This window comes from Cryptotermes secundus, unplaced genomic scaffold (assembly GCF_002891405.2).
Source record: "Cryptotermes secundus unplaced genomic scaffold, Csec_1.0 scaffold1136, whole genome shotgun sequence".
In the NCBI taxonomy this organism is placed as follows: domain Eukaryota; kingdom Metazoa; phylum Arthropoda; class Insecta; order Blattodea; family Kalotermitidae; genus Cryptotermes; species Cryptotermes secundus.
In genome coordinates, this window is record NW_019723321.1 from 95,015 (window position 1) to 120,439 (window position 25,425).

The 25,425-nt window shown below is 40.9% G+C and overlaps 1 protein-coding gene across 1 annotated transcript in view; it reads left to right on the top strand.

Annotated features, from left to right (window-relative positions):
* The first annotated feature begins 858 nt into the window (after positions 1–858).
* LOC111861858 overlaps positions 859–25,425 on the top strand; it is a 47,256-nt gene continuing 22,689 nt past the window's right edge. The window contains exon 1 of the mRNA XM_023846783.2: positions 859–940. Within this exon, the coding sequence (XP_023702551.2) occupies positions 881–940 (60 nt within the window). The 5' untranslated portion in view covers positions 859–880. The remainder of the gene's footprint in view (positions 941–25,425) is intronic.

Genomic DNA, 25,425 nt, shown 5'->3' on the forward strand with positions numbered 1-25,425 from the left:
TTCTCTTAGTGACCACTCACGTAATTTGGGTCTATAACTGTGTCATTTAACTACTCTTTCAGCATCGAGACTATACAGAGTGTCCCAGGAAGTCATAGCATTGGCCGTTCTAAGCAAACGTGTACGTGTGCTATTCCGAAAGGGTTCTAAGAAAGATCTATTTCAATGTACAGTTCCAAAACTGTTGATAAGAAAGATATATTATGTTCAGTTTCTGATACCGGTATTTAATGTTCAAGTGACAAAGTTAGTGCAGTTTACCTAGTATAATACATTTTGGATAATTACACCGTCAGCATCAATGCACTTGGCGTGTTGCTCGTGTGTACAGTGAAATAACTCTATCTCGCAAACCGTTCGGAATAGGACACATACATTGTTTTGCTTACAATGACCAATAGTATGACCTCCCAGAATACTATCCTTTGCTCCTGGGACACCTATATAGAGGCCAGTGACAGGATAACTCAAGAATGATGAATTGGAATGGATTTGGAAGGAAGCGATCAGGGACTGACGGAAGTACTCTCCCGGAATTTGTTTGGAAGGACTGCGGAAAACCACAAAATACACCCTCAGGATTATATCGTTCCGTAATGTAGGCCTGTGACCTATCCTCATTGTGTGCATGGGTTTCACCTCGTTTCCATGGCACTGCTGTATCTTGTATTTCCTGTACCTTACCTTCTTTCAGTGCTTGTCTGTAACTGTCTGTACATTGGTCAACCTATGGACAGTGTAACAGCTGTGACGTAACACGCTTATTATTCTGCGATACCCTTGTGTTAGTTGGTGGAGGGGATAGCCTTTACACCATGAAGACAAAACCTGATGTCCGTCCAGTGATATAGTGCCTGTTGTTTGAACAAGGTGAACCAGCATGAGTAACATCGGTTCGAGCTCCAACCCGAGCGCGAACAATCGGAGGTTCGGAGACAAGGTTGGTGTGATTCTGTGACATGGCTCAGCTTGGCAAAGAATCTATCCATATTTATTTATTTATTTTATACGCTTTCTATTGTGCATACCTCCTGCGTTGACGCAAGCCAAATGTCCATTTTTAGATGTTTACACCCACAGTTCCTATTTTATCCTTCAGGTATGTTTGTTTCAAATTGTAACCGGCTTCCAGTCTTACAACTATGTTCCCCTGGACAGTTAACGTGATCTGCAAACAAGAGAGTAAATTACAAAGCAACGAAGATTTCTCGGATAAGCTGGGCTTTATTCGGTGCAAAGAGAGTGTGTATACATATGTTCGCACGTCTCTTTAGTCACTAGGGCTACTCACTGAATAAGGAGTCGTGGCAGCAGGCAAGGGGCGTTCCTCCAGCTTTGGATTTTGGATGAGGGCTAATAACCCATCACGGTAAAAATCCAACATGTTACACGTTACACAGTGCTTCGGATCTAGCCGGCTCCTGTGGAACGGCCAGAAACAGAGAAGGGACATTAACGGAAACGGGGGTGATGTATTTAATGCAAAATTAATGAACCTGAAACAGACTAGCAGAGACTTTTAGAGGAGTAGAAATGAAATTAACAAAGTTAGAACTATATCGGCAAGTGATGGGAAGGCTGACCTTGGAGGTTCGTGTCGGCTTAATGATGCGGGACAGGCTGAACCTTTGGTATCTCTGCCTGAAACTTTTGAGGTTCAGCCTGCTATCCAGAAGTTGGAAAGTTATTAGACACCAGGTGTTTTTAAAATTCCAGGAGAATTGATCCAAGCAGGGCGTAAATATTACGTCCTGAGATCGAGAAACATTTTAATTCTGCTCGGAAGCAGGAGGTGTCATCTCACCAGAGTAAGGAGACAAGACGGGTCCTAAACTGACTGTAGTTATTAACGAGAGTGCCGATCACAGTGAGCGCGGTCTAATGCAAGAAATGTTTTCTACCGCTCAAACATTGGGATCGTGGGTTCGAAACCGACTTGAGGCATGGATATTTATTCTGTGTTTGTTCTGCCCTGTGTGGAGGTAGCGGCCTTGCGACGGGCTGATCACTCGTCCGACGAGTCCTACCGACTGTGTGAATGAGCAAGAAACTGAAAAAGCGGCCAAGGTCCAAGAAAGGACTGTAAAGCCATTGATAGGTATTAACAATGACTTTCACTCTTATCAACTTCACAGGGGACTTTATGCAGCATACTTATGTAAAGTTTAAATTCATTAGTAGGCGAAGTATGTTGAGGGCCATCAGTATGAATATCGACATAGCAGTTCAAATATTGATCTGATTTTCTGTGTTCGTTTCATATTGGAGAAAGAATGGTAGTGTAATGGCTTGGTACATCAGACTTCAAGAAAGCGTATGATTTATTCAGTAGGGAAGTATTACACAATTCTGCTCTAGAGTATGGCACGAAAATATTTCGGCTACATTCAATGTTTAAATGAAGTCATAAAGTCCATGTAGGTAATAGTAAGTACTGGGAAGTACTAATAGCCTAATCTCCTTTGATATTACACGGACCCCATAGAAAATGACATATCCAACAATTTTTCTATTGTTTCATGTGTATTCTTTGCCGCGGTAACGTTCCTACGGAGCCTTTGCCCAAAAAGGATAGGGGAATACGCATACCGACACACACTGTCGGGAGGGATTTATGAAGTACGCCATTGAGATGGAGTCAAGTGCCATGATATACATACAAAGTTTAATACAGATTGGTTGAGCCATTCCGAAGTTGATAAGGGGGGTACGCAGACACAGAGAATAATGATGGAATGAGCCTACTTTTATTTTTTCAAAATAAGAAATGCAAGCTAAATATTTAACTGTTATGTTTCATATTCAAAATGGTTAGAAGTAAAGAGATGCTTTATGACCATTATATTTTCGTCTTTGCTGTAGAATATGCAATCTGGGAGAAAGCTCCAACCACGAGAGACTAAAACTGAATAGGACACATCAACTGCTGGTCTCCGCTGTCGATATTAATTTATTTGGGGATACTATGAAGGACATAATGAAGAACATGAGACTGAGTAAACTCTCGTCACTAGAGTGTGAAACAGACCTGTAGCACAAATACACGGTGTGTCCAGGATCCGTTAGGAATCATTTTTTTTTATTTTACCCTGCAATGCCATCTGTTGGCGAGTTGTGGCGTTAAGATTTTTCAAGTTTCAGCTGTAGCTGTCTATGTTTTCAAGCGCAAGCATGGCTTCATCATGTGTTCTTACTTTGAATGTAACAGTACTGTTCTGACGCTCTTCGGAAAATGGCGGTTGAACAGAGAGCCAACATTAAATTTTGTTTGAAGTTATGCAAAACAGACGGAGAGACGTACGAAATGATGAAAAGTGTGTACGGTAGTCATTGTTTGAGTCGCTCGAACATTTTTCGGTGGTATGCTGTATTTCGTGACGGCAGGGAGGACATTGAAGACGCTCCACGTGCATCACAGCCGAGAACAAGTCGCACTGAAGAAAATGTGAAAGAAGTGACCGAAATCCTTGCATCAGACAGATGTGTTTCTGCAAGACTCATCGAGGAGCTTTTGGGAATAGCAAAAAGTACTGTGCATCAAATTGTAACTGAGGACACTGCTGACCGTTTTCTTCGATTCCAAAGGAATCATTCACAAGGAATGTCTGCCAGAAGCTCAGACAGTGAATACTGAGTATTATCTCGGAGTCCTCAATCTTTTGTTGGCGAGAATTTTTCGAATTCGACCTGAATATCCAGAGCAAGGTTCCTGGACGCTCCTCCACGACAATGCGCCACCCCACAAATCGAAGATCGTGCGTGATTATTTGGCCAGAAAAGGGATAAAAGTCCTTGATCATCCTCCGTATTCGCCAGATTTGGCTCCAGCAGATTTCTGGTTGTTCCCAAAAGTTAAGTTGGCGATGAAAGGAGACCGTCACGACACTATCCAGGACACCCAAAGGGAATCTACCGTAGTTTTAAATGCTATTCCGCAAATGGAGTACAGTGACTGTTTTCGAAAACTTTTCAATCGATTCCAGCTATGTATTGATTCAGAAGGAGACTATTTTGAATAAAAAGATTGAAATTTTGAAAATAATTTAAGTCTTGTATTTTTAACGAACACAGTCCTAACAGAATCTGGACACACTGTATATAGCCAACACATTTATTGAAAAGTGTGGCAAAGTGCCAATATTTAGGACTGACGCTACATGAGGATGTGAGGGGCAGATTGTATTCGGGGAACGCCTCTGACCATTTCTTGTCTTCCCATCTCCTGTGTAACATACAAAAGTGTATTTTCATCTGTTCTTAATGGATTTGAGACTCGGTCTGTCACATGAGGGGAAAAACATAATCTAAAGATGTGTGAGAACAGCCCGTTGAGGACAATATTTAGATCGCAAAGGGATTAAGCAACAGGAGGCTGGAGAAACCTGCATAACGAGGAGCTTCACTAGTAGTCAGGTATCGGTAAGTAAAGAAAAGCTATTCCTATAACAGGCCGTGAAGGCCCATAGGATTGTGAGATGTTGAGGGTCCCAAATTATCTAGAAAATCGGCTCAAAGACAGCGGTAAGATTGTCAGCCTTACGAGCCGGCCGCGCTTTACTCAGTAGTATGGTCAAATCAAGAAGAATGAGATGGGTGGGACGTGTAGCGCACATGGGACAAAAGAGAAATGTGTATGTTTTGGCAGCGAAGGAAGGATAATATTGTAACGTGGATGGCCAGAGCGTAGCTGGGTAAGGGAACGGTAAGCATACGCGAAACAGGCTGACAACAGTGAAACAATGAGCTTATGCAACACACTTCTAGGCAGTGGTTCAGTAAACAGCCTTCCCCGCAGGCGCAATGACGTCACACCGCAACAGTGGTAGCTATCAAGTAGATGGCATTCTATGGAGTGCTGCTACCGTTGCTATGCAATTGCTCGGTAAACACGTTCTAACAATATAGGCTGTGCTCTGCGTGGTCAGTGCGGAAGCTATATAACGACAGTAACATACAGAACAGATTTCAGTATTTGGGGGGTGCTTGAGAGTGCATAAGTGTTTAAGGGACAGTGACAGCCATTGGAATTTCGTCATATGAAAACTTGGCGTGCGATTGGAAGACTTTAATTATATGTGATTCTTGGAGTGATCTGAAGTTCTAGTTCCTGTGATTTGAAGTTACAGTTTCTCTATAGAGATCCGTTGCTAGGAGACGACTAGAGGAAGACTGAGAATCCTAGTGCGTGTGCAACGGTGAGTTGGAAAGTATGTAGTTCAGGGACAGCGCTGTATTACCTGTATCTAAGTACAACTAAAGAGGTTATGACTAAGCTGCTAATAAATCCAATCATCCCAATTAGAACTCGTCATTTCATCATACACGTGACAATATTAATGTGGATCATAAAGTGCTGCAGAAGGAGGCTATGGACTGGATTAATCTAGTTCAGAGTAGGGGCAAGTGGCATGCTGTTGTGAATATGGTAACGAGGCTTCGTGTTCCATAAAATGCTGAGAACTACATAGCTGGGCAGTCAGTCCTTCAATCAGTCAGCTAATTCGAACTTTATTTTCAACATATTTCTCAGACCATTAAGTTGTTGCATTTAGTTCTCACCGTTAAATTTTCCTTCGCTTTAAAGAATCTTTTGATATCATATTTCAGTAGAGTTAGGTATAAAACTGAATATATCTCTGTTGTAAGGAATTCCAGTAAATAATCTAACAGACATGGACAAAGCTGAATGAATTCAATACAAATTTGTAGCACTTTGTTACAACTGTTTTTACACTATCTTCAATCTAACAGTGCTAGTGGCTTAGATGACCTGTAGTTTCATATTTGTGTACTAGAATCCGCTGCTTAGATGCTAGTCAAAGCTTGGTTCCTATCTTTTGGGAACTGTTGGTTTACTTGTTTCCTCTAGAAATATCAGAGATTTTTTCTTACCCAATGTTGGTACCTCATTCATTACTGTTTCCGCTGCTTGTTCATTGGCGTAAACGCTCTTTGTCAGGACACTGTTGAATTTCCGAGGAAAGTTAAATTGACAGTACATATTAAGTTGACACAATACCGACCGAGCAACAGCCGCTTGTCGGTGATGTCAGTGCCAACTTTTGCGGATAGAGGGTGTCGTGTGGTTTGCTCAACGGAACCCCTAGGCCGTTAAGGTCGGCTTTCTAGACCGGAGCGGCTATTTCCTTGAAATAGATCCTCAATTATCCTCACAAGGCTGAGTGGACCCCGTTCCACACCCACTATTTCTCAATCTGATAGTGCCGGGAATGCAACCCGTGACCTCTAGATCTGTCGCCAGGGACTCTGCCCACTAGACTACAGAGGCGGTCGGTATAGTTCGCTTGCGAACTACAGGCCACTGAGTTTTATTAAATACATATTTTTTTTNACGTCAATTTTTTTTGCAAAACTCATATTTTTAATTTTATTTTGCGTGAAATTTCTCTTCAATATGAAATCTGGTATCCTATTGTTGATTCTAAAAAGCATATCCAATAATTATTTCTTACTTTAAAATAATATTTATAAGAGTGAATCTAAAAAATAATACAAATAGAAAATGGGAGGGATTGGGGGGAGGCAGTGGAAGGGGTTGGTAGGGTGGGTTTGGCGGTGTGAGGAGCTCAGGCGATCATGTCCCAACACGTTTACTTTGTTTGTAGAGAAAGGTGAGGTTGAGCATATTTAGACATGTTCTTTGGGACAATAGGAATGAGTATAAACAAGCCTGCTGTCATATTTGAGCATGTCTCAACATGCTAAATAAGTTCAGGATCTTGGTTGATGTATAAGCCACTCAGTTTACATCCTGCATTCAAACGTGACTGTGCTTGTGTTTTAGCTCTGTGTTATGGCTCAAAGAGGTTGTGTTATTTCTCGGGACAACTTTTGTTTTATTTGTGGTGAATACATAGTTAAAAGTCAACAAAGGAACATAAGTGATTTTGTGAAGAAAGTGTAGTTTGCTTATTTCAAATTGAAACTTGGGGATCCAGACAAGCCTTGGGCTCCTCACAAGGTGTGCAGAAGGTGCGAGGAAGATCTTCGTTTGTGGTTTAAGGGTAAGAAAAACTCATTTCGTTTTGGCATTCCTATGATGTGGCATGAACAGAAAAATCACACGGTGGATTGTTATTTTTGTTCGGTAGATGTGAAAGGCTTTAATACAAAAAATAAAAAGAAAATATCTTACCCAAAACTTAATTCAGCTATTCGCCCAGTGCCTCATAGCTCTGAAATATCAGTTCCCCTCCAACCTTCCAGTTTGGCTGATATACAGAGTGATTCGGAGGACAGAACTATATTACCACCCCAGGATGAATCCAGCTCAGATATTTCTGTTGATGAGGGACCCCAACCTTTTTCTCAGAGTGAGCTCAATGACTTAGTTAGAGATTTATGCCTTTCCAAAGATGCAGCCGAATTGCTAGGGACAAGACTAAAAAATAAAAACTTGCTGTCACCTGGAACATCATTCTCGTGGTACAGGCACCGAGACAAGGAATTCACTCAGTTTTTCTCCAAAGAGGGAAATGACGATCAAGAGCTCATGAAATGCTTTGAAATAGAATATGATCCATCTGAGTGGCGTAATTTCATTGATTCGTCTAAAATAAGCCTCAAAGTAGGCTTGCTGCTTAATGGAGAAACATTTGCATCAAGTCCTATGGGACACTCGGTGCATTTGGAAGAAAACTATAAGGATTTGGCTGTGATTCTTGAGAAAGTCAACTATCAAGAACATCAATGAATGGTTTGTGGAGACTTCAAAATATTAACCATGTTGTTGGTCCAGCAGGCAGGTTATAAAAAACATCCCTGCTTCTTATGCCTGTGGGACTGTCGAGCCAGAGAACTCCATTGGACAAAATCTGACTGGACATTTCGAGATGCCTTAATCCCCGGTGAAAAAAAAGTAGTTAATACGACCTTGGTTCCAACTGAAAAGGTTTTATTACCACCTCTTCATATTAAATTAGGGCTCATGAAGCAGTTTGTAGAATCACTGCCAAAAGATGGAGAATGTTTCACATATTTGTGTTCCAAGTTCCCAAAACTGTCTGAAGCCAAGTTGAAAGAAGGAGGTTTTACTGGTCCCGACATACGAAAACTGTTAACCGATCCCCTCTTTTCAGAAACGATAGGAGAAAAAAAAGAAGCATAGGACTCCTTCAAAGATGTAGTGCACAAGTTTCGGGGGAACAGTAAAGACCCTCTCTAAAAAAACCAATGTACAACGCATGTTGGCTGCATATAAAGCTCCAGGCTGCAAGATGACCTTAAAAGTTCATTTCTTACACTCCCATGTCGACTCTTTTCCCGAAAACTTGGGAGCCTGTAGTGAAGAGCAGGGTGAACGATTTCACCAGGATGTCCGTGATATCGAAAGACGCTACCAAGGAAGATGGAATGCGAATATGCTAGCTGACTGCTGCTGGGTGATCAAGCGGGAAACGGAAAATGGAAAGCGAAAGCGCGTTCGGAGAAGCATCAAAGAGAAGAAGAAAAGGTTTGACCGGCAAAAAGACTGAACACATAATGTTAAATATATCATGAAGGAATTGTTTGTTTAATTATGAGAAATAATATGTTTAGTTCAATGTAATAAAATTAGCGATTTTTTCATCGCTGTTGTGATTTTTTATTGTAAACCCAAATTATTTTCCAAAAAACCGTACTTGATAGGGAGAAATTGAGGTCATGTTTGGATTCAGCATCCTAGAAAACATAAAGTTTACCAAAAATATTCCGTGCAGCTGAAAAAAAAAATATTTTTTGCAGACATGTGTTTTTATTCAGTGCTTCCTTGTTAGCAATGAAACACGAATAAACCACGTGCGGTACTTCATTCTGTTGAAGACTCGTCGCTAACACAAGCAGCCTTGATGCTAACTATGATAATGGCCACACAGCAGGTGTGCTGCAGCAATTCTTTCCTTCTCCACACTACTCCAACAGTCGGACAACGTCCAAAATAGCAATTTGTGTGTGTGTGAAGAAACGTACAAATAACAGGGAATATGCTCGTAATGTTATTCATAAGCAGTACATTAGAACTTTGCTGTCTTCTGCGATGTCATGCTGTATAATCTGATAGAAAGGTACAAACAATTTGGATGAACCTCCAGTTTCCATCTTCGTGGTAGAAGGTACTCATTTTTCCTAAGCGTTGGTACATTTATACCAAATTACACAGCGTCATATACGCAAAGTATAGCAACCTTGATATTCGCCGCTGTGAGGGTCTCAAATCAATTTATACGTCAAGAGTGCGTGACCTCGTGCCACGACATCCCTTGTTAAATAAATCCTAACTTATGTAAGATTTGAGGTTTTCAAGGCCGTGACTATGAACAATGCCGTTTTCTATGATGCGTCTCCTTGTACGTCTTATGTGAACCGACGTTTCGGAAGAACATATCGCCTTCATCTTCAGAGTAGAAAAATCCGCGAACGAGAAACTGGCGTTAGCAGGTGGCTCCAGAGTCAGCCTGACAGCCTGTAAAAGTGGAACAAATGATGGAACGCCTGTTGGCCAAGATGGACACCAAGCTAGGCTCCAGTCGAAGGGAAAGGAAGGCTAAAATAGGAGCCAATGGTGTCTCAATGCAGTAGTGGCACGTTGCAGTGGACGCTGTCGTCTGGGACAAGGCCAGGACAATGTAAGAAGAGGAACCTCTAAAGGACGGACTTTCGGGAAGAAATGTCGGCTGAAACCGGAAAGAATCAAGGGAATAAGGTTCAAATGCCTGAAGAAGCAACGATATCTATGAAGCGGCAGGACTCTTGGGAGAATCTTCGGGTAAGCCATCGAGCTGGAGATCCCGAAGAACACCGGCCACTGTGGGCAGGTTTTCCTCACCGGTTGGAAAAAGAAGAAAACTTTGGATGATGATGATACACCTGGACGGGCAGGAGCAGCGGGAGAGTTTAGAGAAGAAACTAGAGCCATGAGGACGGTGGGACCGAATACAGACGTTGAAAGCGCAGCTCTCATAAAAGGGTAAATGACGGTAAACCTGTAGGCTATTAGGGACGAGCAGCCTTAAGGAGGGAGCAGTGTGTCATGTAGACCCATTGCTAGGGAACGACTCTATAAACAAGCCCGCAAAAAATATGTAATCAACAATAGAGTAGACCAATTTCTAGACCGCGCCATCAATACATGCACGCAACAAAACCGGTGTCGCAAGGGATGTTTCTGTGTGGGTTCATATATACCCATTGCTAGGTAACGGATATATTTGGGTCCCTCACACTGTTCGCGGAAGCACATATTCCAGTACAGAATTCAGTAGTGCTGTCTCCCACGAGACATGTTCATCACTTTATTCGCGAAAGCAGACGTTCGGGAGCCATTTTGCTGTCGTATAATCTCCATTAAGATATGGGTGATCAGATTACTTGTGAAAGTAAATTTTCTAATGTGGGATTGCCATAACGCAATATCCGATGACAGATGGTTCCGATATTGTAGTAGGGAACTGAGATGCACACATTGGCCCAGGAAACTGAAGGCAGTGGCATCAGAAATGAAGTTGCCGAGACTTTGTGTTTGGAACACTGAATGTGTTTTCCACATAGTTCTCCTGAATAAAGAAAGTAAAGTTACATTTGTTATCATTTTGGGCCTTTGAAAGAACTGCTGAAACGGCTAAAACATAGAAGTGCCCAGTTGTTTGAAAAGTATTACCTTCTGGGATATGGCGCGGTGTAGTCGGATGGAAGTATATCGATGTTTCGAAGATTAAGCCGAGATGGACGCAGTACGTCAGTGAATGTCCATCAGATTTCCTGGTGTCACGTACTAGAAGTACCGCTTTGTAAACTTTGGGCCAACACATCAGGGACTTCTGTTCCCCATGACGACGTTCGTTCGCCTAACAAGGTTAATTTGAATGTGAATACACTGAATTTGATTATCCTCGCTATAGTCGTGGTTTCGTAGCCTCGTTAACCTACGCCATTGAGATAATGCTTAGGAGGCAAGCAGCACACGTGGAATGTTGGGATGTAATCTGCAGGCCGGGTGTCGTGCTGTAAAAGTCAACGGAACTATTTGAAACAAGGCATGGTAAAAGTCGCTTTTAATACCCGTGGGCAGGAGCTGAGTTCGACTGTGTGAATTTGTTCAGTGAGGTATAATCTCTGTTACATTGATTTTTAGAGCCAGTATACCTCAGGTGATATAACGACGGGTTATGGGCTGGAGGGTCGGATTTCGATTACTGGAAAGGCCAAGAGATTTTCTCTTCTTCATATAGTCCAGATTGGCTCTGAGGCCCGCCCAGCCTCCTAACCTCTGTGTACCGGGGCTATCTCCCGATGGTAAGGCGGTCAGGGCATCAACCTGGTAACTCTCACCTAGTGCCTAGCAAAGAATGGTGGAGCTGTACCTCCATTCCCCCATACCCTTTACGATGTGGGGTTTATTAATTAAGAACAGTGACAATTTTATTTATTGTTATTATTTTATTTTGATTTTCAACAGACAACACACAATCGTGAGCATAGACCAAATTTATAACGAACTGACATCGCTTAAAATAAGAGCAGTATTTGAGACAAAACTGATTGTGCTGCAGCGTACTCTGCCCCTCCATACCCTCCAGGGGCGCGTTTCACAGTTTAGGACTCCTGGATGGCGGATCAGCACTTCACATAACGTTTGCTTTCACAGAGCAACGCATGTATTAATGGCTCAAGTGGGAGTCGGCTCCTGGCTTACAATATCGGCATGGTTCAGGAACTGCAATAGTTGCATGCTTGGAATTCAGTTTTGGTTGCTGTTGTAATTATCATTCTACTGCCCGTGCGTGGAATCGATTGTGAGACACCTGGTACACGCATAACCAACGCCACCTCAGATATACCTACATGGAGCCTTCAATCAATAAGTGCGATGAGTCTTATGGAGACTGCAATAATACTGAGTTTAAAACTCCAATTTAACTCTTAACGTATTACACAAGATAAGTAACATTCAAAAACTCAGTTCAAACCTAACAGAAGGCACAGTCGGCCGCAAACACTAAGAGTAGACGATTAATCCCGTTTATCAACATAATCGCCGTTTATTTTGGGAAATATACGAAACTCTATGGGTAGAATACAGGGTTTGTTAATGTTGAAGCGTATCGCACATCTCGTAACCGCTGTGTTTTAAACTGTTAACGCGTGAGAATTGTAGAAAATGAAGTAGTGTCTTTGAGATAGTTATATGAAAGGCATTAGGATGGGTTGAGCATGTAGCTGTAGTTGGAAAGAACACTTACAGGATTTTGGAAGGAAACTTCATGAACGGAGACAACATGAAAGACAATTATAAACATAACAAAATTATATTAAATTGGAGATAAATGTTTCGACTGAGCTGGCTGAAAATATTGTTCAGGGTCGTGGTGTTTTGTTTCTATTGTTGGACTACCCGTGCAATATGAATTTGGCTATGTTATTTAAAATTATATAATGAATAAGTTTGGCGGGTTCGTGGTGTATTTCCTTTTCAAACACCATGCAACGTGGAAACACAGCCACTGAGGTGGCTACGGTCTGGGTGACCTTGGTTAGATTCCTGGTTCTGATAATTTGTTTAAGATTTACGACTATAATTTTGTATAGTTTTTCACATCTCCCATTCTCGGTCCATCGCATTTCATCCTGCACTACAAGACCATTCTGACAATATTAACAGTGGCTTCTTGTTACTTTTAACCTTAGCCTAATGGAGAAACTTAAGAAATACTGCTCTAATGCGAATCGATTCAACCCTTTCAAGGCTGTGCATGCTGCACTTCAGTTCCCCTCGCCTCTGCATTGTCCCCCCCGCATTCCTGTATAAAGGGAAGGTTCAAGGTGGCGACGGAACAACTGGACGTCATGTAGCTATACGTTACATGTGGGTTACGAGGATTTACGAGGTTACTTCATCGATGTTAACAGAAGTAAATGAGAAATGTCTCAGGGCTTAACGGGAATACTAAGCAACAATGGAACTTCTTTTTAGACTTTAATTGTCCACACTTAAGCCCACATGTATTACACACATATTACTCTTAAGTTCACTAATAGATTCGCATCTTCGACGATAAGGGTAAGTGTCCTTAATTGGTTAGCGGAATGTGCGGATTTTTTTTTCTTCTAGAGCGTGAAGGTTACTTGACGACTGTCTATATTAACAGGGGCCTATTTCAAATGTCGTAAACTCCTCTCGTAATTCGTCTTTGATTGGCTACCCACAAAGTTAGTTTGCACAACCAACAGAACTCGCATATTTAATTAAGATACTTCCAGAACCTCCTAACAGATTATTGCTTCCTTAAGCCTGGCTCGGTAACTGCCACATACACCGCACAAGTTATCATGGGATGGTCTCGGGTTACATGATTCTTACCTAAAGGTTCCCCGTTAAAAAATCTGAGAGCCGTTATAGCAAGAACTGGTCATGTGTCACTCTTAATATAAATGCACGGTGCTATCAAAAGTTCCCGAAATATATTAATAAAAACTATGACATCTTACCTAGATCTTATTCTGCACCGTCACCTTCAAAGTAGTCCCCTTGGAAGCGCATACACCGATCCCAGCGTTTCTCCCACTTTTCAAATTCATCCTGGAAGTGTTTGTTTGTTAGGGTGTTTAGTACCGTCTGCGTTTCCTCTTGAAGTTCCTCAATTGTATCAAATCTTCGCCCCTTCAACTTGATTTTCATCTTGGGGAAGAGAAAGAAGTCGCATGGAGCTAAGTCCGGCGAATACGGTGAGTAGGGAACAACTGCCATCTTGTTTTTAGCCAAAGATTCCTGCACAATGTAAGCCGTATGCGGTCGTGCGTTGTCATGGTGGAGTACCCAGTCGTTCGTGCGCCACTTCTCTGGACGTTTTCTCCCCATGTCCTCCCTCAAACGCCTTAGAACATCGCGATAGAACTTTTTATTGACTGTCTGACCAGGACGGACGAACTCCTTATGAACAATCCCGTCAATATCAATAAACCAGATCAACATGGACTTAATGTTGCTCTTGACTTGTCGAGTTTTTTGGCCGAGGTGAAGAAGGGCTCTCCCATTGTGACGAGTGCTGCTTACTTTCAGGTTCGCAGCCATAAACCCAACTTTCGTCGCCAGTGACAACCTCCGAAAGAAAGTTTGGATACTCTTGAAGCTGTTGTTGAAATTCCCTGCAGACTTCCAAGCGATGCTGTTTCTGTTCATTTTGCAGCAGTTGTGGCACAAATTTCGCCGCAATCCTCCTCATGTTCAGTTCCTCTGGCAAAATTAGTTGACAAGTACCATAACTTAGTCCCAAGGTGTTACAGAGGTCTTGGATTGTCAGTCTACGATCGTGCAGAATCAAATCCCTAACTTTCGCGATATTTTCTGGTGTGGTGCCAGGTGACCGCCTTCGCGAACGATCGTCATCATCAGTCTATGTTCGGCCATTTTTGAAACGCTTATAATAATGAATTAATGTGTAAAGGGTGGGCCTCCTCGGCCCTTGCACCGCGACCTACAGTGGTCTATTGTGCTTCTCCTTTTGATTATCCCCTCAGCAATTCTGCGCTTCGAATGAAGGGGAGAATTTTGTATGTGGGGGCGTCGAAATAGTAACTTTGTTCCATAAAGTATTGTCCCAAGTGACGTAATCTTAAATCAGCTAAGGCCTCACATTCGCACAGGATGTGTGGCTGTTTCATTTTCTTCTTGACACCTCTCACAAGTTGGACTCTTACTTAGTACCAATTTGAAGAAGTGTCTCTTGAGGTGACAGTGTCCTACCACCCATTGTAGCTGGTTCCTGCGTAACTTCAACAGTTCCTTCACTATTTTAGTAGAGGGTCCTCGTATGAGTCCCTTTGCTTGGCTGAGTCCAGTCAAGGATCCCCAGTATTTCTTGTGTTTCATATTTGTCCAGTCCCTGATTGCCTGTCTGGCACCTCCTATAGAGATGGCACAGGCTTGTTCAGGTCCTATGAACGGATATTCAGCTCCAATCTTAGTCAATTGGTCTGCTGTTTCATTTCCAGCAATACCCTCATGCACCGGAACCCATATCAGTTGTACCCTGTTATGTTTGGCAAGTTCCATGAGGGTTTGGTGGCAATCCCAGACCAAATTTTAGTTGATCTGGTGTTTGTCAAGCGCTTTAAGTGCAGCCTGGCTGTCAGATGGAATGTAGATGTTCGTATTTCTGTTGTTCCCATTTAAATTCTCCATAATACATGCCTTAATGGCATATACTTCTGCCTGGAATACTGTCATGTACTGCCCAAGGCTGAAATTAATGTGACATGTTGACCCCTACCTCCCCAGCTGCACGTAGCGGTAACTCAGCGCTCGCGTAATAGGCGAGTAATCACCCCGCAATGCGCAACGCGCGGTGACGTCACGAGCGGAGCCGAAGAGAGCCGAGCGGAGCCGAAGATAGCCGAGCCCCGTAACCGGGTAACTATGCAAGGCGAATCAACAGCGGTGACGTAACAGGATGACGTGGCACTCATTACGCAACCGGCAAGCACTGCAGCTATATAAGTGAGTTGCACAGCTGGTACCAGTTAGTTCTAATGTGGCTACCAGCGAGTTCTACTGTAGCAGTCGGCGACTTGAGTTGTACTGAGTCAGTCAGTGAGTCCTGGAGCTACCGCCGAGTCAGTCAGCCAGTCAGTTGTATTCTGGCATTTGGAGTGTACTAATTGTGATACTGCAGATAGCAGTCACCGTAAATCTGTAATTTGGATGATTGTAAGTGCGAATGTGAATAAAATTCGCTACATCGAATACATCGAGAATTTATTTGTCGCGTCATACCCCCGATACGCGACATTAAGTTTCCGCCTCGTGCCATAGCAGTACACACCAGCTCCAGTGCCCTTATTTATCTTGGAACCATCTGTATACCAGATCAGTCCACCTTTTCTATCGGCCCGAAACCCGTCTTCCTATATTATATTTAAGCATCCTGTTGCACTATACACTTCTATATGTAATAATACAAATGCCGTCGTGACTACAACAATATATTTGGTTGTAGATCTTTGTCTTTTCTTCCTCTACACTACGTGTTTCCGCCGTAATTGGCCATCATCAGGTGTATTTTTCACTATGTAGCTGTCACTCTGCACACAGTCCAAAATCTAAAACCTCAGCCTGTCAGTTTTGTTTAAAATCTCGCTAACACACGCTCGTCAATTTGATTTTAGAATTCCAGTTTAAAATTTAAAATTTCTAAATTTTAAAGTTTTAAATACCAGGGACACCTGCTCTTGTCTACATGTGCTGCAGCGGCTATTTCTAGTTCTCAGCACCGTTCATATATTATCTTCGTATTACTATCCTCTGTTCCTACGATATTCTTATATGTTTCATACTGTTGTGTGTACTTACTCTGTGCAGGCTCCTTGTGTGTGTGTCGCTGCTCATCTTTAATACTTTTGCCGTCTGGTGTTTTGTGTGCTGTGTTTTTATGTTACTGAGTGTAGGAGAGAAAGGGGTAGTGGAGAGGGTGGGATACCGTTAGTCTGTATAGATCTCGCATATTGTCTGAAATATGGGATTGTGTGTTTCTATGTGTGTGTGTCTTTCATGTGTAGGTCTTACTTACTTTGTATATATGGTATTTCTCTAGTGTATTCAAATGTCTACCCTTCTTTCCCGTTGTTACAACTTCCATTATGTCTGTTATTGTTCCGTATTTAGTATGTGATTTGAGTATCCGCAATTGCTATTATTATTTCTAATAACACGTATATGTTCCTTATATCTGGTGTTAAATATTCGGCCCGTTTGTCCAATCTACTTCAATCGGCAATCCGCACATTTCATTTGGTACATGCCAATTTTATTGTATTTATCCAATTGTGGTTTATGTTTGAGCATATTTTCAATTGTGGTCCGTGTGCGAAATGCTACTTTTATCCGTGTGTCTTTGAAAAGTTTCGTGATTTTTTCGTACTTCTTTTGTACTATAAGTAAATATGGTCAGTTTTGTTTTTGGTGTTGTTTGTCGTCACGTGTGTTTGGGTTCTGTTTTCGTCTTGTCTGATTTGATCTGTTAATTATGTTTGTGTCTTATCCGTTGTTATGTAGTATGTTTTTAATGGTGTTCTTCTCTATCTGATTTTCATTTTCTGTTATTGGGTATGTGTAGAATCTATTTATTAGATAATTAATACCTGACAATTTGTGCTCGAATGGATGACACGAACTGTTAGGTATTATGATGTCTGTTTGTGTGGGTTTTCTATATATTTCAAATTGCAACCTATCTTCCTTACGATGTATTGTTATACCTAGAAAATTAATAGATTTTTGTTGTTCTTTCCCAATGATGAAGTTTATAGTTGGTTGCAATTCGCTAATTTCATTGAGAGTATGTTCTGTGTTCGTTATCTTTTCATCATATATTATTATGTCATCGACATATCTAAAGTAAGCCACTATTTGTTGTTTTACTAGAATGGGATATATTTGTGTATGTCCCATATATTATATATATGTTTCTGCTATTATTGCTGATATTGGGGCTCCCATTGCTAGTCCTTCTGTTTGTTTGTAGTATTCCTGGTTAATTTGGAAATAATTTTGTTCAGATATTGTTTTTAATACGATAAATGACACAAATTCCGTCCCAAGTGCAAACAATATATATTATATGTCTTTGATCTTGTTCTTTCTACACTACATGTTTCGGCCTCTATCGGCCATCATCAGGTGTATACTCTTAACGTTGCTGCCACACTGAACCCGGTCTAAAATTTAACATTTAAAAACACAATGTCACATTCTTCGTATTATCAACATCTACATCGTTGATATGTGTCTGGTATGTAGATTATGTTGCACACGTCAAATTTGATATTCTTGTAGTAGCACTTTAAAAATCTTTAGTTATGATGTTTTTAAANAATTAGCCAACCCAGTTTGGACTTTTCTCCCATTTGGATCCCCATTATCAGCAATGAAGTCACCAATTCACATAGAAGATCTGTATGATGTGATATATGCTTTTATTTATTTTTATTAAGTTCTTAATTAGATAGACGTGATTTACTCCATTGCTGACGCTGGTTAAACACTATTAGTTTTTTGTTACTAGTTCTTCTTTCTATTCCATGCCGTGGGGTCATGGACCTGGTTATGAGTTTAGTTTCGTGGCATAAATTTCTACAGATCTATCTATCCTGGTTCCACGCTTGTAAGTGTTTGCTACAATTTGTTATGAATATTTTTCTTATTAGCTCTCATGGACTTAGCCTGGTCTCAGGTGTTTATAATCTTCATGTTTTGTGACATTGGTTTGTCCAGTGATTGAGGCTAGCTCTTTCTAAGGGACCCAACTGAATAGGTGTTTTCCTTCCGAAACGTCGTGTTTTTATTTGTTATCTTAAAAACCAGGACGATGGATAAAGTCCAAAATCCCAACATATCAGTGTACAATAAAAGTGGCATATACCAAATGAAATGTGCGGATTGCCAATTGAAGTAGATTGGACAAACGGGCCGAATATTTAACACCAGATATAAGGAACATATACGTGTTATTAGAAATAATAATAGCAATTGCGGATACTCAAATCACATACTAAATACGGAACAATAACAGACATAATGGAAGTTGCAACATACACCTGATGATGGCCAATTACTGCGGAAACATGTAGTGTAGAGGAAGAAAGGACAAAGATCTACAACCAAATATATTGTTGCATTCACAACGGCATTTGTATTATTACATATAGAACCCGTCTTCCTATTCACTTCTGTCAGGAATTCTGACTGTGAAGTGTTTGTCATATACATGTCTCAGTATTATTTTGTCAGACCTAATTTGTAATATGGGTTCTCTTTTCATGTCCTAAGGTATGTATTCATGTCCGAAACTATCGAATCTAGGTTTCATTACCAGTCGTAAATTTGTGTCTGGCCTAAACTGTTGTCACCAAAAGCCTGCTTCCATATTTGGTACGTTTCTGCGGTTTTCCCAAGTTTAAAACAAAATTTTATGCAGACACGATGTTCTCTCAGTAGCCATCGCAAAACCGCAAACTCACGGAAACACAACAATGGAAATATGTTCATCAACAATAAGCCCAACCACTCAACTCGACGCCGTTTGCCACACTGATTCAAGAAGGATGTGTGGAGACACTTAGCGGTATTTTGATGTACTCATAACCATTCGCGCGAAAAATTCAAATTTCGGGAATTTTTTTATAGAACCACGTATTATGTTAAATCTTTGGGTATCGATATATTTAAGTTTATATAATAAAAACAAACTAGGTGGCTTTTAGTCCGCAAGCGAACTATACCGACCGAGCGACCGCTGCTTGTCGACGAAGTTACGATGTAATGTCAAATTTTTGTAGATAGAGTGTGTCGTGTGGTCAGCGCCACGATTTCCCACGGCCGTTAATCTCGGTTTTCTAGACCGGAACCGCTACTTTTCCATTCAAGTAGCTTCTCAATTATCCTCGCGAGGCTGAGTGGACACCGTTCCAGTCTCACTACTTCTCAGAAAATCTGCTAGCGCCGGGAATCGAACCAGGAACCTCTGGATCTGTAGCAAGGAACTCTGAACACTAGTCCACAGAGGCGGCCAAATTTATGTAATTACTAGTAATATTCATAAATGGTTTGTCGTACGGCCGTGTAGTTAGTTAGTTAGTTATTGGAGAGGGTGCGTTTCCCCATGAACTTAGACCAGTTTGGTCCATTGTGATCCCTCTATGATATTCTACCAGTCTCTATACCCTACCGATACTGGTGCGTACCATCAGTTCCGACCGAGCCAGCGAGTTCAGCCTCTACTGGCTTAGCGGTATCTTTAATGCTTCCCCCATCTACCAGAGGCGTTAGAGACTACTGTTGGGCGGGAAATGTTCTGAATTTTGCTCAGTGGCCTCCTTTGCAGACATGAGGTTCTTTTACGTGCGGTGAAGCTACGACACGGGACCCACGACTTAAAGTCCCTCCCAGAGGACTTGTTCCCTGAATTTTTCCGCCCTTAAAATTTCCACGACCTCCGCCCTGTTTGAACCCGCGTACCTTGAGTCACGAGGTGGGAACGTTACCCCGCTTACGGCCGTGTATATACTGCTGCTTATCTGTTAGCCCGCCTTCTCCCGTTGTCTCTGTGTTAATACAGAACGAGACTCCCCCCGCCCCCGCAGAAAGTGAACGTTCGCTAAGAGCAGAGCAATTCCAGCGACACAATATAAGAGCAGCAGCAAATCACACGATCGTTTTGTTTTCAAGGTTTCACAATATTCAGTTTTTACTCTATGGAAATTCTGTAAGGCAAGCGTGGAACGTGTTATTGTCTACTTCTTAACCTGCAGATTTTTTGTTTGTGTACATTAGTTAAACTTTAATACTTGAAAACAGAGTCAGGTAATTCCGAATGAAGAAGAGTGTATGTTAGCAGGTCATTCCATCAAAGTATCCTGGCATTCTTACTTAGCTGAACTGCAATGGTAAGTCAGTATATTCTGAAATTAATTTGTTATTTCCCGAAACATTATCTACTTTGAAGTGCAATATCTTCTAAAACGTGAAGTCTCCTAAACAAACACAAAACAGACCTCCGTGGCCTGTAGTCCGCAAGCGAACTATACCGACCGAGCGACCGCCGCTTATCGGCGAAGTTATTGCCAACTTTTGTGGATAAAAGATGTCACGTGGTCAGCGTAACGGATACCCACGGCCATTAATATTGGTTTTCTAGACCGGAGCCGCTATTTACGTGAAATAGCTCCTCAGTTATACACACTAGGATGAGTGGACCCCGTTTCAGACACACTACTTCTCAGAAAATCTGGTAGCGCTGGAAATCGAACCCGGGACCTTTGGAACTGTAGGCAGGAAGTCTGACCACCAAACCACAGAGGCGGTCACGTGATGCCTCCTAGTCTGGTAAAAGTTTACCGGCTTTTCCAGGAACGTACTGGCTCAAACTTCAGGGTAGAAACTACGCTCAGATTGATGATTGCTTGTTACATGGTCACCATTTTCTGACACCGAAGATGGAAGCAAAAGAGCCGGTGAAATTATACCGGGCTACATGGCAGCTCCCTGGATCAACTTACAAACAGTATGCTACTCTCAATAATGCCACCAGTCAGCGCTCCGTATGGACTTGTGGATGTGAATTATGCGCCGCTGTTCAATCACTCTTATTCACTTTCCGTACGGGCACGTTTTCGGTGTCCAGATTAAAGTTCTCTTGAAATTTAATTGAACTGGGGGTGGGGAGATCGAACACAAGAAATCATTACAACGCAGGACATTTACAGATTGAAATTTAACCTTGCAGTTCAAGTGATTAAATGCACTACTATTCTGCAGCAGAAGCATAACAGAAGTCAAAAATATTTAAATGTCTATAAGAGGTCTATTACAAAAATTGCAGAGAATTCAATCCAGCCTGAACCCATTCGTTAAGCCGCTGAAGTCCTTTTGTTGTTGCCATAACAGTAGAGCTATATGGTGTTCGTAGAGAAAATAAAAGAATGAAAGATGTAAGAAGTAGGGAGAAAGAAGATTCTGAAAAGGGGAAGCGGAAGAAATGAGAAAGAAAGGAACAATGACAGAAGATATAAAGGGAAATAATCCACATAAAACACAGCAGGGCTCTGAAGAGTTCTAACTTCTGGGATAGAACGCCGTGTAGCCCGTTTTAAGTCATCCGATGTTTCGGATGTACCTATCGCCTCCATGTTCAGTATCGAAGATTAACCAAAGTAAGAAGTAAGCAAGAAAGAGGTCGTAAGCAGGCCTGCTCCGAAACGTCGGTTGGTTTTTAACAAACTACGTGTTGTTATATCCGAAATGATAGAACTCTTCTTAACCACTGCCGAGATAACCTCAAATCCTTAAGCATAGTTGCTATAGGTTCTAACAGTGGGAACTATGAAGACCATCATTTCATGGACTGTTATGACGTGTGGTCTGGTAGAACTTTACCGACTTTTCGGAGAGACATCTTGTCTGCATCTTCAGGATCGAAGAATAATCCGTGACAGCAACCAGAAAGCAGAGATCTCTGCCTTCAATTTGTTTTTAAGACAAAACTAATACAGTTCCAAAGGGGTTTAAACCATCTTGCCTGATATTAAAATGACAATAAGGAGGACCTTGATGAAGCAGTGAAAACAGGCTCCATGTCTGTCTTCTATCTCGTTCTCTGGTGACTGCGTCGTGTTACCAAACTCGCATTGCCCTTGCTGCCCGCTAAGCATCAAACAAAGAGAACTAGGAACTAGATGAGACTAGAAGCTCAGAATGAAAACGACCGCTCTACGTAAATAATAATCAAATTGTACGGCTAAAATCAAGAGTATGATTTAAAATAAAAATAAACAAACGAATGTCATGCCTCCACTCCTAAGCAAACATAAGCATAAATTATGAACAAATTACATCCAATTAGGAAACTTGGTTAAATACGATTCAAACAATGAGATTTACACCTATTGTGACGACATATTCTGCGGAAGAGTTAACAGGATAATGAAGAGTAAAGCAAGAAAAGGAAACGTATTTAGTGTTGATGTAACGCGAAATCAAAATGTAACCTGCTGTAATACAATTTCAGGTTGTATGAAGAACGATATTATTGTAGAAGCTTCTCATGTATCCTCAATAAAGAACAGACTAAATGAACAAGGAGAAGAGCGGAAAATTCGTATAAATGGGATTTTAGAATAGAAATGACCAAAACTCTTTCCCCGCTTACGACCAAGAAGAAGAAGTAATATCGACAGCCCTCGCAAACTTTTGAAGGAAACACGAATATGTGTATAGCATGCTACTCTTAGTTGGCCTTGGGGTCAGCTCTTCAGTTCAAGACGGAGGATATTACTTTTGCCACATCCACGTTTTACACTATATTCCCATATTTGATATTCTAGTAAAAACACACTCTTCAAATCACCCCACCCCTTCCCCTTCTCTCCAACACTCACAGTATCCTCTTCCACCACCCTTTTCCAATCGACTCTTCGCAAACAAGCCTACACAAGCAAGTGCTTCAGACCGTATCTCTACATTATAGCGACAGCTTCAAGGCAAGGGCACCCCAAGGTACTTTCATAAGTACAATCTAATATATGTAAGTACATTACCATATAACATTACCATAACAGCATGGTTAATAACATTACACTTACAAGTTCTCCAGCTGATAATAATTAAATTGTCACAGATCACTTACCGTATATTGAGCATAAGCTCTCGACCCATCCTACTGAGAAGATTCCGTTTCGTGGGTCCCCCACACTGTAATCGCTTCTTCTGGCTAAATCCAGACCTACACATATCGGTCGCAGCGTGTAACCAACAAAACACTCTTTTAATTTTCATGCCTTAAACTTTGTTCTCTTGTTTCAATGTTTTAATTTCTTATCTTTACTTCTGTAATTTTAAATACAATATTTATCTAAGGGTTTTAGCTTTAAATTTCGCCCAGAATTTGTTACACATTTACATTTGAATTTAGTTTCAAGATACAATAAGGATCCGTATTCGATGAATAAAATGACAATTGATTGCAACTTAACAGCTTAGACTCGTGTATTGTACGCCTGATGATGACCCGTTAAAGGGTCGAAACATGTTGCGTTTCTAATAAACATAATAAAAGCAGATGTTGATGCAGTAGTGTCTTCTTTGTGTTGTATTTTAGCGTCCTGTTGCACTGATTTTCATCCATGATACATATGTAATGGCCGTCTTGTAGTGCACTCAATTTCATAAGTCTCTTCTTACTACATGTTTCGGCAACATAGTGCCATCTTCAGGTTTGTTATATACACTAAGCTATTACATTGTTTGCCATCTTGTGTTTTTCACAAAATTATTTAGAAAGTACATTATCCGTCAACTATAATAAAATGTGTATATACTAAAACTTGTTAAGATATTCATCTACATGTCTCAATTCAAGCTCGCGTATAGAATGGTTCGTCCACTATGGGAGTCGTTTCTGTGTGTACTGTGTCTGTGATGTGTCCTTCCTTTTTGGCTGCGAGCGTTGTAATGTTCATTACAAACTGGAAAATATTCATCGGAGTACACAAAGAACTAATACCATTGGATGCAGGTAAGCCAGTTATTGAGGTATTGATTTTTTTTTTGGTAAATTCAAAGTGCCCACAACTTCGCTATTATTTGAATATAAAAGTTGTAATTTTAACTTCAAATTACTCTAGAATAGTGCATTATTTACTATGAATTTCAAATTTTTCGGAGTTTCTCCACTGGAGATATGAGATGTTAAAAAGGCCGATTTTGGGCCCAGAGCAAAGTTCGGAAGGTCCTGGAAAATTTTGGAAAATAGATACGGTGTTCAAAACTACGTGTTATATTCTCCATATAGGACAAAAAATAAAGGGTGCAAACCACAGATCTGATACTTTCCCCCTCCCATTGGTTTTTGAAAGTGAAAATTAGCGTTTTTCCCAAAATCGATAGGTAAGTTTCGAGCTTAGTTAGACCTAGAGAAATTGAGTTGAGTGAAACCTTATAATAATATGATTTATAGACCATATCACGAGGAACAAAGTGGTTTCTTATTGGAGTCTCTAGCTTCAATAGCTATCGAGATATTGGAGATAACGCAAACCTCCATTTCAGGCGAAAACGCTTTTTTGCATTATAAGAACTTCGCTATTAGTTAAATATCAAAGTTTTCACTTTAACTCCATGTTACTCTGGAATTGAGCATTATTTGCTATGAGTTTAAAATTTCTCGGAGCTTCCCCACCGGAGATATGAGACGTTAAAAATGGACGATTTTGGGCCCAGAGCAAAGTTTGGAAGCTCCTGGAAATTTTTTAAAAATAGATACGATGTTCAAAACTATGTGATTATGTTCTTCATGTAAGAAAAAACAAAAGGTAGAGACCACAGATCTGATACTTTCCCCCTCCCATTGGTTTCTGAAGGTAAAAAATAGCGTTTTTCCCAAAATCAATAGGTAAGTTTCAAACTTAATTACACCTAGAGAAAGTGAGTTGAGTGAAACCTTGTAATGATATGATTGTTGTCCATATCATGAGGAACAAACCGAGTTTTCATTATAATCTCTAGCTGCAATAATTATCGAGATACAGAGGATAACACAAACCTCCATTTGAGACGAAAACTTGTTTTTTCGCATTATAAAAACTGCTGTACCGGGAGAACCGATCGGACTACAATTTTTTTTTAAATATTTTTGATGTGTGAAAATATGTAGAAATAAGTGTACAAAATTTGAATTTTTTAAAAAATGGTGAGTGACCTCTCTGGATGACTTCACTTGGAATGACTCATAAGGAAAAATTGCCTGATCAGTGGAAGGAGTCTATTATTGTACCAGTTCACAAGAAGGGTGATAAAGCTGACTGTAGTAATTATCGGGGGATATCACTGCTATCAACTTCATACAAAATGTTATCCCATAATATTCTCTCAAATTTAAC